This window comes from Heterocephalus glaber, unplaced genomic scaffold (assembly GCF_053883595.1).
Source record: "Heterocephalus glaber isolate CG9 unplaced genomic scaffold, H.glaber_assembly_v1.0 deba00000331, whole genome shotgun sequence".
NCBI classification, from domain to species: domain Eukaryota; kingdom Metazoa; phylum Chordata; class Mammalia; order Rodentia; family Bathyergidae; genus Heterocephalus; species Heterocephalus glaber.
This window is the reverse complement of record NW_028258142.1, coordinates 35,020,047-35,034,253: the sequence shown is the minus strand read 5'-3', so window position 1 is coordinate 35,034,253 and position 14,207 is coordinate 35,020,047. Positions and strand designations below refer to the sequence as shown.

General features: G+C 38.8%; 1 protein-coding gene across 1 annotated transcript in view; it reads right to left on the bottom strand.

The window, feature by feature from the left end:
* Loxhd1 (lipoxygenase homology PLAT domains 1) overlaps positions 1-14,207 on the bottom strand; it is a 179,955-nt gene that overhangs the window by 103,999 nt on the left and 61,749 nt on the right. Inside the window, exons 10-12 of the mRNA XM_087189273.1 lie at positions 13,571-13,731; positions 12,494-12,580; positions 11,981-12,116 (exon numbers count right to left, since the gene is read on the bottom strand). Coding sequence (XP_087045399.1) covers positions 11,981-12,116; positions 12,494-12,580; positions 13,571-13,731 — 384 coding nt within the window. The remainder of the gene's footprint in view (positions 1-11,980; positions 12,117-12,493; positions 12,581-13,570; positions 13,732-14,207) is intronic.

The window sequence follows — 14,207 nt, the reverse complement described above, 5'->3', positions numbered from 1 at the left end:
AATAAGATGGACAACACAGAAGAAATGGACAGATTCCTAGATACATATGAATTACCAAAGTTGAACGAGGAAGACCTACAAATTCTGAACAACCCAATATCAACCAATGAAATTGAAAATGTAATTAAAAACTTATCAACTAAGAAAAGCCTGGGCCCTGATGGCTTCACTGCTGAATTCTACAAGACATTTAGAGAGGAACTACTGCCACTACTGTTTAAACTCTTCAATGAAATTGAAAGGGAAGCAATACTCCCAAATTCATTCCTGGAAGCAAGCATCACCTTGATCCCCAAAGCAGAGAAAGACCCAACTGAAAAAGAGAACTATAGGCCAATCTCACTAATGAACATAGATGCAAAAATCCTTACTAAGATGCTGGCAAACAGAATGCAGAAGATCATCAAGAAGATCATACACCCTGATCAAGTGGGATTCATCCCAGGGATGCAGGGATGGTTCAATATACAAAAATCAATCAATGTAATACACTATATCAATAGAGCCAAGGACAAAAACCATATGATTATCTCCATAGATGCAGAAAAAGCATTTGACAAAATCCAACATGCATTTATGATAAAAACCCTACAAAAAATTGGAATAGATGGTCTCTACCTCAAACTGATAGAAGCCATCTATGAAAAACCAACAGCCAATATCATCCTAAATGGTTAAAAACTGAAATCCTTCACACTCAAATCAGGAACAAGACAAGGATGTCCACTATCACCACTCTTGTTCAATATAGTTCTGGAAACATTAGCCACGCCAATTAGCCAAGAGAAAGAAATAAAAGGAATAAAGATAGGTAATGAAGAACTCAAATTGTCATTATTTGCAGATGACATGATACTCTATATAGAAGACCCCAAGAACTCCACCAAAAGTCTTCTAGACTTAATAACCAAATTCAGTCAAGTAGCTGGTTACAAGGTCAACACACAAAAATCAATAGCTTTCCTCTACACCAATGACAGGCTCACTGAGAGAGAAATAGGGCAAATAATTCCTTTCACAATAGCATCCAAAAAACTGAAATACCTAGGAATCATCCTAATGAAAGAAATCAAAGACCTCTTCTCTGAAAACTACAGCACTCTGAAAAGAGAGATTGAAGATGATATCAGAAAATGGACAGACATCCCCTGCTCCTGGGGAGGAAGGATTAATATAGTGAAAATGGTCATACTTCCAAAACTGCTATACAGATTTAATGCAATTCCAATTGAGATCCCAGCAGCATACTTCATAGACCTTGAGAAAACAACCCAAAAATTCATTTGGAACAAGAAGAGACCCAGAATAACAAAAGTAATTCTAGGTAACAGAGACATGGCAGGGGGTATCACAATCCCCAACCTGCAACTCTACTACAAAGCTACTGTGATGAAAACAACATGGTACTGGCAAAGAAACAGACTTGAGGACCAGTGGAACAGATTAGAAGATGCAGAAACAACGCCAGACACACTCAGCCATCTCATCTTCGACAAAGGAGCCCAACACCCTCACTGGAGGAAAGATAACCTCTTTAATAAATGGTGCTGGAAAAATTGGGTTTCAACTTGCCAAAGATTAAAACTAGACCTGTATCTCTCACCATGCACTAAACTAAAATCAAAATGGATTAAAGATCTAAATATTAAAATAGAAACTCTGAACCAGTTGAAACAGAGGTTAGGTAGAACCCTTGAAGACATCAGTGTAGGAAAAGATTTTATGAACAAAACCTCAGTTGCCCGTGAACTAGCACAAACAATCAACAAATGGGATCTCTTCTTATTAAAAGGCTTCTGCACAGCAAGAGAAACCACCAGCAGTGTGAAGAGACAACCCATAATGTGGGAAAAAATCTTCACCTGCTCTTCCTCAAACAAAAGTCTACTATCTCGAATCTATAAAGAACTTAAAAAGATCAGACCTCCCAAATTTAAAGACCCAATCCAAAAATGGGCATCTGAAATGAACAGACATTTCTCAGACAAAGAAGTAGAAATAGCAAATAAATAAATGAAAAAATCTTCAACATCACTGGTCATTCGAGAGATGCAAATGAAAACAAAGCTGAGATTCCACTTCACTCCAGAAAGAATGGCTGCTATCATGAAATCAACCAATAACAAATGCTGGCGGGGCTGTGGGGGAAGAGGAACCCTGTTCCACTGCTGGTAGGAGTGTAGACTGGTGCAAGCACTGTAGACTGGTGCAAGCACTGTGGAAATCAGTATGGAGATACCTCAAAGAACTGGTGAATCATTTTTAAAGGAACTATCTGGCAGCAGACAGAGGACAGGCACGTGAGGTGTGACAGGTCAAGGTCAGAAGAGTGACTTCTTCTTTTTGTTAGGCAGGAAGCCATTAGAAAGCCTTAAGCAAGGAAGCAATATGATCGGATTTATCTTTTAAATTGTAAGAAGCAGGACAGGGGATTTAGCTCAGTGGCACCATGCCTGCCTCTCAAGCACAGGGTCCTGAGTTTAATCCCCAGTACTGCAAAGAATAAAAAAAATAAAAAAGAATAAATAAAAAAATAATATAATTGTAAGGAGCACTCTAACTTCTATGTGGGGAACCAATTATAAAGGAAGAAGGAGTGGAAGTCAGTAAACAGAGTAAATACAATAATCTAGAAAAGAAAAGATGTTGCTTAGGACTGGAGATGCAGCGATGATGGAGAAAATTTAATAGTAGTATATTTTAGAGGCAGTTCTTGGTCTTAGAGGTGCAATTGAGGGAAAGAGAGAAATTAGAGACACTCCTAGGCTTAAGCACTGGTAAATAGGTGGGTAGAATTACCAGTAGGAGTAGGGGAGCCTGAAGTGGGGGAAAAGATGGGTTTGAAATGAAAATCATGGTTCTGTTCAGTTTATTATAAATTAGAGATGCCTATTGGATATTAAAAATAAAGATCAAGATGACAGCATGTCTGGAAAGTCCTGGTGATAAGACATTAGTTATCATAGGTATATGGAATATATTTAAAGCATGAAATTTACTATAGTGAAGATGTAGAAAAGGACTGAAAGATTATTTAAAGATATAATGGTCAAAAATTTCCCAAATAGGATATAAAACATTAACACGCACATTCAGTATGGTCACTGAACTCCAAGCAGGATAAATTCAAAGAGCTCTGTACTTAAAAACATAATAGTCAAACTTCAGAGCATGAAAGACAAAGAAAAATTCTTTAAAAAGTGCAACAGAAAAGTTTAGCATGTTCATCACATACAAGGAATTCCCAATAAAATTAATACCTGACTTACCACTGGAAACTATGGAAGCCAGAGGGCAGTGGGGTGGTATATTCAGTGTTCTGTTAGAAAAACATTAATCAAGATTTATAATCCATGAAAACTACCTTCAAGAATGAAGAATAAGTTAAGACATTCCCAGATGAACAAACACTTCAAGAATTCATGACAAAAATATCTGCCTTCCAAGAAATATTAACAGGATATCTTTACTTTAGATATTAGATAGTAATTAGAATTCACCTATAGGAATAAAGATCACCAGCAAATATATGATTAATACTGAGAATTTATATTTACTTTTTGTTTGTAACTGTTTTCTTCTCATATTTTATACAAAAGGCAACAACTGGATAAAATAATACATATAAAACTGTACTGGTGTGTTTATAATGTATACAGATATAATTTATATGACAATAGTACAAAGTAGGAAGAAAAAGAACAAACCAATAATGGAGCAGTTTGTATATGCTACTGAAATTAAGTTGATATTAATCTAAACATCATTGTTGGGACTTAAAATGTTCACTGTCATTTCCTGGGCAACCACTAAGAAAATAGCTCAAAGAATGCATAATAAAAGAAACAACACAAAAAGAGAAATGATATTCTGTAAAATAACTATTTAGTACTAAAGGCAGTAATGTAAAAATCAAGGAACAAAAGAGATGTAAGACATATAGAAAACAGCAAGATGCAGTTGTAAATTCTAACATATAGGTAATTATATTAAAGCGTAGCAGTAAAAGTAAATGCACTTAACATTTCAATCAAAAGGCAGACCCACACTCTCCTTATCCAAAAAGAGGTTATTCACTGGCTAAGGCTCCAATACCAGTCTTCAGCACTACTTTTCAGATCAAGGAAGATAAAGGAACAAGGAAGGGGCATTCTGGGGGTAGCATACTGTTGCAACTTACACTGGCCTTGCCAAACAAGTCAGTGCTATTCCTGCAGTTGTAGAGCAGCCACTGCCCTTTGTCCCTCATGTCACCATAAAGGCAGAGATAAACGTTGTCATCAGTTCCTGTACCTTCAAATTCCCCTGTGCATGCAGTCCTGAATACTGGTCCCTCAGAAATGACACAGATCTGCACTCCCCAAATCTGCTCAGACATCAAGGCTGATAAACTAGACACCAGCAACCAAGAGAAAATGTAACATGTATTATTCACATAATGTGGAGTTCTTGAGAGAGCTTGACAGGCCCTCAAGAAGAACCAAATATAGCTTGAGGCAGCAGAGAGATTGGGATTTTATTATAATTAGGTGGTAAGATTGAAGTGAAGGATCCCATGTACAGGTCAGGGCTTGTGTGATTTGAACTTTCCACCAATGCGAAGGGACAGGGGATCCAGAATTCTTATCAGCTTGCCTAGATAAAAGGCAGAAAATAAGAGAGGAATAATGTGGTTTGAAAGCTATCAGTGTCAAACATCAAAAAAGAAATCAGACTTTTTATTATACAGAGATTGGCAGAATGGATAATAGATCTAACTCTCTTCTATCAACAAGAGACATACTTTAGACTTAAGAACACAAGTAGATGGAAAGTTAAAGGATGGCTATCAAAACTTGCTCAAGAAAAAAAAAGACAATCTGAGTAGACTAGTAACAAATGAAAAGACTGAATCAGTAATTCAAAAACTACCCACAAAGAAAATTCTGTGCACAGATGTGTTAAGTACTGAATTCTATCATACATTAAAAAACAAATAATACCAATTCTCAAATTCTTGTTAAAATAGAATAAAGAACACTTCCAATTCATTTTATGAGGCCAGCATTATCTTTGTACCAAAACTGACAAGGACATCACAAGAAAATTGCAGATCAATACATTTTATGAATTTGGATGCAAAAATCCTCAGCACATTACCAGTAAACAAAATCCAGTAACATATAAAAAGAAGTACAGTCTGGGACAATGCAGAATTTATCAGAGATAAAATTGGTTAAACTACTGAAAATCAATTATATTATTATGTCATTCTAATAGATTAAAAATGAATATCACACCATCATCTCAATAGATGCAGGAAAAGCACTTGACAAAATCTCACATACCCTCATGATAAAAATCATCAATAAAATTGGAACAAAAGGGAACTTCAACTTAAAAGTGAAATGCTGACAGCTAACATCAAAAACAAGACGAGGGTGTCCCCTCTCACCACTTCTATTTTATATGGCACTAAAGGTTTTAGGCAAGGCAATAAGGCAATACATTATGCAGAGATTCAGACTGGAAAGAAAGAAATAAAACCATCCCTACTCATTAATGACATAATTATGTATTTAGAAACTATAGAACTAAAAAAAGGCTAAGCAAAATGATACAATATAAGATCAAAATACCAAAATCAACTGTATTTCTATTCTCTTGCAATGAAAATGAAACTTAGAAAACATTTCCATTCACAATAGCATCAAAGAGAATAAAGCTTTTAGGAATAAATTTTATAAAACAAGTGAAAAAAAATCTATGCTTTGAAAACTACAAACTATCATTGAAAGTAATTAAATATCTCAATAAATAAATATAAGCATCACATTACCACAGATTATAGGACCTGACATTGTTAAGACAGCAATACTTCCAAAACTGATTCATAGACTCAATGTATTCCCTTTCAGAATCACAGCTGACTTCTTTGTGGAAATTGACAAGTTGATTCTAAAATTCATGAAGCACTTCAAGGGACCAAGATTGGCCAAAACATCTTTAAAATTGTTGAAATTCTGAAAAATTATAGGTACATACCAAATGAAATTGAAAACATCCGCACAAAAACTTATACATGAATGTTCATAGCACTATTATTTATAACCAGAAAATAGAAACAATCTAAATGCTCATCAACAATTAAATGTGGCTGCCTTGCAAGCACAAGGTCCCCAGTTCGATCCCTGGTACCAAAAACAAACAAACAAACAAACAATTAAATGTGGTACATTCACATGATGGAATATTATTCATCAGTAAAAAAAAATGAAATGCTGGTATACACTAAAACTTGGATGAACCTTGCATGCTAAATGAGAGACCAAATCCAAAAGGTTGATTCCATTTATATGAAATATCTGGTATAAACAAATCTATAGAGACCAAAAGTAGATTAGGGTTTGTCAGAGACTGAAGGGTACATTAGCTTTCCTGTCAGTGAGACAAAATACCTGACACTTCAAAGGGAGAAAATGTTTACTTTGGCTCACAGTTTCAGAGGTTTCAGTTCATGGTCAGCTGGCTAGAAAGCAGGAATATCATAGTGGAAGGGTATGGCAAAGCCAAGCTGCTCAAATCATGGTGGCTGGGAAAGAGCACAAGGAAAAAGCACCAGAGAGAAAAGAACCAGGACCCAAATATAGTCCCCAAGGTCCAGATACACCAGAAGTGTGCTTTATTAATCTCCTAGGCATCTCTCAAGCTAATCTAATTGACAATCAAGATTAACTGTTACAAAGGGTAAAGTGGGGAAATAAGTATTACTGATGATGGGTTTGGGGTTTCTTCTGGGGGAGGTGAAAATGTTCTGGAATTTCAGAGTGGTGACAGATGTATGATTCTGCTAATATCCTAAAAGCCACTGACCTTTTAAATGGGTGAACTGAATGACACATGAATTATAGCTCAATAAATTATTTTTTAAATGGATACCATTCTTTGGCAGTCTATCTAAAATAAAGCATACCAGAAATGAGACAAATCACTAGAAAGTTTAATTCAGTATATAAATCATTGTTTCAATAACATACACATTCCTATTTGAAGATATAAAGACAACTGAAAAATAAATTTGTTAGACATATGGACTATTGAAGATACAGTGTTTGTAACAAAAGCTCTTGTTAGAAAGAAACGTAAAGAATCCTTGTAGACAGAGGCTTGCCTTGACTGGAGCTGGTATTTGTAGGCACTGAAACATTGAGTTATTATTGAGGGAAAAGTTTCCTGCTCCAAACCTTGCCTCCACAGAACCACAGCACCTGAAATTCTCTAGTCAACTCTTTTTAAAATTCGAGTGCTCTATGGTCTAAATCTTCAGCCCTTGTATAAGTGAGGTTGACCCGTTGTGTTGTACTTTCAGTGGTAGTAGCATTAGCAATAGGAGGAATAAACAGCACTGACCAGAATGAGAACAGAAAAATGGAAACATGAGACAAAAAGGAGAAGTTGAGAACCTAAACACTGGCCTCACCACACTCTGAATTTTGATGAAAGCCTGTTGTACTTTTATAGCTGTGATGAATAAGCAGTTTCTAGAAGCCAAATGATGAGGGAATTTAGACATCCCTTTGCCTGGGAATTCTAGTTCTCTTGGCTCAGGAGCTCTAAGGTCTGTTCAGTTGAATGTCCTCAAGGGTTGTCACTCTCTTAGGAGCCCCTCTGAGCCCAACAGCCACTGAGGTCTGAAGCTCTTCCTGGTAAGAAGTCTATGGGCAATTAGAAATAATAATATTGCTAGACATAAGCAGTGAAAGACTTTAAACAGATGGGTAAGTACCAGAGCCTCTTGTACTTTAATTTAAAAATTACAGCTTAGTCTGATTAATGAGAAGTGACAATGCTTAGCATTCAAGTCCAATGGACTCTTGCCCGCACATCAGTGGTGTGTAATCACAGCAGAGAATGCTGATTTCATTTATTTGACTATCTCACATAGCTCCTGAGGGAGAGGCAAGGTGGAAACAAATTGTGAGCTGGTATATGTTTTGTCTGTCTCCCAATCTGTGTTAATCAATCCAATCACTCTCCAAAGGCTCTCAGCTTCTAGATGTGGCATTAGTTGTTGATTTGGCTGACCATTAGTTTGTAAGTAAACGCAGGACACACAACTTCAAGTTCAGAGAATTGATTTTAAATTGGTACTTATTCATCGTATGTGAATCCAAGACTCTCTACTTAATGGATCTCTAGGAAGCTGTGCACATTATTCATTACACACTGGTACTCACTGGGGAAGCAGGACGTTGAAGAAACATCTAGACCAGAAAAGGAGATCTGAGTAAGGACATGGGTGTGCTCAAAGCACAACAGAAGTATTTGGGGAGAAAGAAATTTAAGTTGGTACAAGTTCTAAAGAATAGCCAAGGCCCCTGAAAAGGCATCAAACTGCTCTTATACCCAGGACTGACAGCTCTTGCATCCAGGCCAATTAAAAAAATTTGGGTTTTTTTCTTATTGAAATGCTTTTTAATAGAATCACGGAAGACAAAAATGAATAACAGCCATGACTTCCCCACACTCCACACTTTTTCAAATGTTACAAGCACAACGTGCATATGACCTGTAGAAATGATCTTCCTCCCATGATCTCTCCTTGCCTGTCAAAGCCCTTGGTAGAAGACCTGGCTCCAATGTTACTTCATCTGCAAAGTTTCTCACAACTGCTATTCCCACAGCATTCATGCACCATGCTCTGCCAGTTCCACCCGCCAAAGGTAGTTATTGAATGTATCAGCTCCTCTCAAGTATATTCATCCTCTGCCTGATTTCAGGCTTCCTATTTTCTCCCTTGGGTAACTGTTTGTAGGTTTGCACCTTAAATTCATGCCTGTCACACCCATCAAGAGACCAACAGAAGTGTGGGGAGAACGGAGCTGGGAGGACTTCAAGGGTGGAGTGAAGTGGACCAGAGGAACGAAAGGGCTGGAAGGGCAGGGGCTTTGTCAGAGGGTATGGCGCTCACAGTGGGGGCAGCTTGTGAGATGAGCCTGAGTGAGGTGTTTAGATGGGATAGGTGTGACTTGGTAAGTGGGATGGGGGCAAATGTCAACACTGTGGATGAGTACCAGCATGTTGTTGGTGGTTGTGGGGGTTCCATATGGACACTGAAACAGACCAAAGCTCTTAAATTTAGATTGACATAAAAATTAGTAGGCATGCTTGATAAAGTACATGTTACCAGGTATAACCCTCAAAGAGTTTAGTCAGCATATCTGAGATTAGGCCCAGGAATCTGCATTTTAATAAACATTCCAGGAGATTTTGATATAGATGTGCACTGGACCAGGCTTTGAGAGATGTTGTCTTTTATGGGCTGAATTATGATTCACATCTAAAATTCATATGTTGAGATCCTAACCTCCAATACCTCAAAATGTGACTGTGTTTGGAGACAGGGCCTTTAAGAGATAATTAAGGAAAATATAGGTCACATGGGTGCCCTGATCGATTATGACTGGTGTCCTTAGAAGAAGAGACTAGGGCTTAGACATGTACATACCCAGAAGGAAAACAAAGTGAGGATACAGCAAGAACAACCATCTGCAGGCCAATGAGAGAGGCCTCAATAGAAACCAAGCCTGCCAACTCCTTGATCTTGGACACTGGCTTCCAGGACTAGGAAATAATACATTTCTATATTTAAGCCACCCAGTTCACGCAACAGTAATTTATTATGGCAGCCCTCAAGAGCTAATACATTATCCTAGAACTATGGCACGGATTGGTGTCTAGAAAATAACCAAGGGGCTCATCATACTGTCTTGAGTAAGAAGGGGAAGTGACTAGAGGACAACAGAAGATGAACTGAGCTGGGGTCACTGGTCATTTTGTGAGAGGGTGTGAGTCTCAAAGGAGGACCCATGGTAAGAGTTGGGAAGCACAGAATAATGCCCCTCACCTCACTAGATCCCAAGGGTTATGAGGAGGAAACCCAAGGTTCTTAGGGCAAGTCATGCTTCAGTCAAGGCAAAGAGGGATTGCAGGTTAAGAACATTCTGAACACTCTAGATAAAAATGGTAGGTCTCTCTTTAGAAAAACCTCACTAAAAATAAACAAGAGGTTACTTTTATTTTTGATCAAACAATAAAAGCTTCACCAAAAAGGCTAGAAGGAGGGAAAAAGTATGGAAACAGCAATACAAAATTGATTTTGGAAGAAGAAGACCATTTAGAAAAGTGGTACATACATTAACATAGAGGTTCTAAAAGTGTGGTCCCCAAAGGGTAGCACTGACATTGCCCAGGAACATGTTAGACAAGCAGATTCTGGGGTCTCAATGCTGATCTGCTTTATTAGAGACTCTGCAGTAAGGTCTAGCAATCTGTGTTTCAATTAGACCTCCAGGTGATAATGCACCCTAAAATTTGAGAATACTAGACCTACTAGATCAGACAGTATTGATCAAAGCTTTTGGTTGGGAGATTTTGAGACACAGCCCTACAAAAACTCTCAGGATTGAAAGGACCAAGTAATTTTAGAAGCACAGGCTAAGGACCTAAAATCATGAGAATTGGTTAGAAGAATTCAGAAAGCAATTAGGTCCCAAGACCCTCTTCTTAGTTTTCATACCTGCATACAATTCTGGCACACCAAGTGTACAGATCAGGTAAGAACAGGTGTATTTCTGCCAAAGAGAGGAGTCAGATAATATTACCATTTTTACAGAGAGATGATAGCTTTGTTTCCAAAGTCAATATTGTTGACTGTGAAAAGGAAAGGGTGGTGTCTTAGGACAGTCTTAGCTGTTTTAGGGTAGATACTGAGCCAAGAAACAAAAGATATGTTCAAGGTCTAATTGCTTCTCTAACCAAGGTCTAACTCTGTCTGTAACGAAGTGTGTTATTATGGCAAGAATTTCTTTAGTTCTTCATTGGGCTATTGTAGGCAGGTCTTTGAATAGAAATATCTTATGGTTATATATTTAATTATGAATGAAGATGAACTATAAAATAGAGGAAACATAGTGCTAGTTGCAAACATTGGATAAATAGACTAACAGATTAGGTGTTTACCTAATAACTCATTTTAGATACTTGCTACTTGCTATGTAATTTAACTCTAATCAATTCATTTCAACAGATATATATATATATATATATATATGGAGAGAGAGAGAGAGCTTCTATAGGGTGTCCACATGCAAAATACTGCACTTATAAGTATCACATGATTAAACAGTAAATTGACATTATTGAAATATTTAGTGGGATTATTAGAACCATGGGTGACATCATTTTCTACACATCCTTAACTTTTTCTGGTTTTGCAGTATTTCTTTATTATTGCAAAAATTAAGTACTTTCATGAGTATAGCGAACAGGTTAATTATCTTAAGTGCCAATTTCAGTCAACTGGTAATGTCTATTGCAGTGCAATATTGAGGGTTACAAAACTTATTTCAGATTCAGTGAGAGAGAATGTTGTGATCACTTAATTTCTGCCATGGGAAAGAATGGTACATACGTTATGTACTTTCAAACACTATGCTACTATAACCTAGAAGCAAAATGACCTCTTTTGGCTCTTCAAATGTGAATGTTGGACTCCAGATCACCCCTTCTCCTGCCAGCCTAACATAGAGACAGAGGACTCATTAGGTGAAAACCAAGTGTGGCTACAAAAACCCAGATCCAGTCTTCCTTATGAGGGAGCAGTTTCCAAATTTTATAATTTGGTGGGTCAAAAAGATATTTCCTTTAATTTCAAGGAGCTCCAGAGAACCATCATTTAGTGTGCATCCTTCTCATCCTCTCATGGACAGTCTGGAGGCCCATAAATCTCTATCCCTCCCCAACACCTCCTCTATGGTAGAGTGCTAGCTTAATGTCTTGGGGGGTGTTCCCTCAAGCCAGTCTTGAGGCTGGGGCCTTCCGGATCTACTTGGCACTTGGAGGAGGCCTGATGATGTATGGCTCATGGGCCAGGCCCCGTGGCCACACGAAATAGGAGTTCCACTACCTCCCACAGGATGGAAAGCTAGTTGGTACTCACTGCTCATTATCCTCCGCACTGTTGGGCCCTCTGCAGTCATTTCCCTCACGATCTCATTGTCATCCTCATTGGCATCCAGCCAGCGGTTGCAATTGAAGTTATATTTGTCCTTATTCAGGGTGTTCATCAGGGTCATCTGAAATGCAGGTGAGTGTACTAGAGTTCTTGAGCCATGCCCTGCAGCCCCCATTCTGCTAGCTCATCTCCAGGGAGTTCATTCTGGAGATGACCCTTGTGGAAGTCAGAAGCCCAGATTAATAGTTCTTCCCCCAATCTCCTAGAGACCTGCACTTGCCTAGCACCTAGGTAACTAGGGCAGAATTAAGCCCCATGAACACCTGAGTACCTTCCTCAGTCGATTTTGGAAGGCTTCTCCCCATCAGGAAGGATCTATAGGTCATATCCAGCCCTCCTCACTCCCATTCCCAATAAATACAAAGTAAATTTATGTGACACAATCATTAAGAAGGACAATTCTGGTCCTCTCCCAATTCCCATGGGTGCACATCTCACCCTTTCTAAATGCCATCCAGAACCAGGATTCCTTCTATCATGCCATGCTCGAATCTTATAAAATCTGCCCAGATCTGGGAGCTCAATCTATGATGAGAAATAAAAAGGTCTGAATGAGCATAACCAGGGAAACACATTTACTCTCACACCTGACACAGCCAGGAGGCTGCCTAGGTTGGATTGTTTCTTCATCTTAAGGATGGGTTTGCCTGAAGCCACCCTCACACACTGCATTTTCTCATGTTCCTGACCACCAATGGAACATAGGGGCAAGGGAGCCATGTGCAGCTAGGGTTCAGTCTGGGCTGGCAAAACTGAACAAAAATAACTGACCTGGAGAAGATCTTCCAAGCAATAAACTTCCAGTAACAAAATATGCATGACAGCCCTGCAAATTAGCACAGGCCCACAGCCCCAGGACTCTGCTGGGCACTGAAACAGACAAAAAGATCAATACAGCAGCCATGGCCTTTCTCTGGGGGCTCAGATCTGGCTGGGAAGACAAATACATAAAGAGCAATGAACTGAGGGGTAGAACAGAGGGCCAATGGGGTGCTCTGAGAAGGTGGCAGCACATTACCAAATATTCTTACCTAAAGGTCAAAGCAGCACGTCTATGGGAAAAAAGGCCTGCTCTAGTTATATATACACACTGGAAAGTCTTAAAGCTGAATTTCTTTCAAATGCTCTAAAATTAATACTTTCCCTAAAATTTGGTCCTTATTCTCTAATTCAGTCCAGATCAGGCATTCTAACAGGACCTGTGCCCAGGGTCTCTGAGGCTCACAGAGGCCCCTCCTGGAGGTCTGAAACCATTATCCACTGGCTTCTTCCCTCAGGCTTGGTTCTGGACTATTCATTTCAGATGAAGATCCAGGTCTAGATTGCATCCCCTTCAATACATTCTGTATAAATCATCAAAGTTGTCCTCCATGTGGGAGCCTAACATCTCCATTATACCTTTTTGTCTTCAAACTTGGTCCAAACCCTGGCTTAGGAAACCAGAATCCCCATAACAAATACCCGCTACATCCCTCCCTCCTTTCTCCCTCCCACCCCGTCATGTTTTTCTCCTACCCTGAACTTCTCGATTACGCCTGGTTTGAACCACTTGTTGTTGGGATTCAGGAGAATCTCATCTGTCCGACCCTTCTGCCCATAAATCTGGATGAAGATGGGAGAGTTAGTACCAGCTTTCTTCAGGTCAGTCGTCCAGACCCACAGAGACCAAGGAAATTCTATAAGACAAGGCAAGTTGCAAGATAAAATTCAAGAAGTGAATAGATTTTCCTGTTATCAGTGGAAACAGTGAAGAGGGAACAGGACTGAAGGGCAGGTTATACACGTGTCCCCCTCTCAGAAACCCATTATAAAGTGCCAAACAGAAAGCTAAGGATTCCTTTATATTCAAACTAGGGTGCCTTGATGTTCTATTTAATGGCTACAGCCAATTAATATTTTAAATGCAGTAAAGCATTGACTCCATGCACTCTATGTCCGGTATGTTCGGAATGCACTTTAGTGAATCACTCTGTTTACTCCCCAGTTCATCACAGCAGCTTCTTCAGTTTGGAAACAGGGGAGTCAGCCTTTCTGCCAGCTGTGCAACTGTGTGTGGCTGTACTTTAGAGAACTGAGTTCCCTGGAAGGTTCTTTCCCCTTCTTTCTGAAGGAGAATTGGAAAGTGGGAGTGGAAAGATCCTACTTTTCTCCC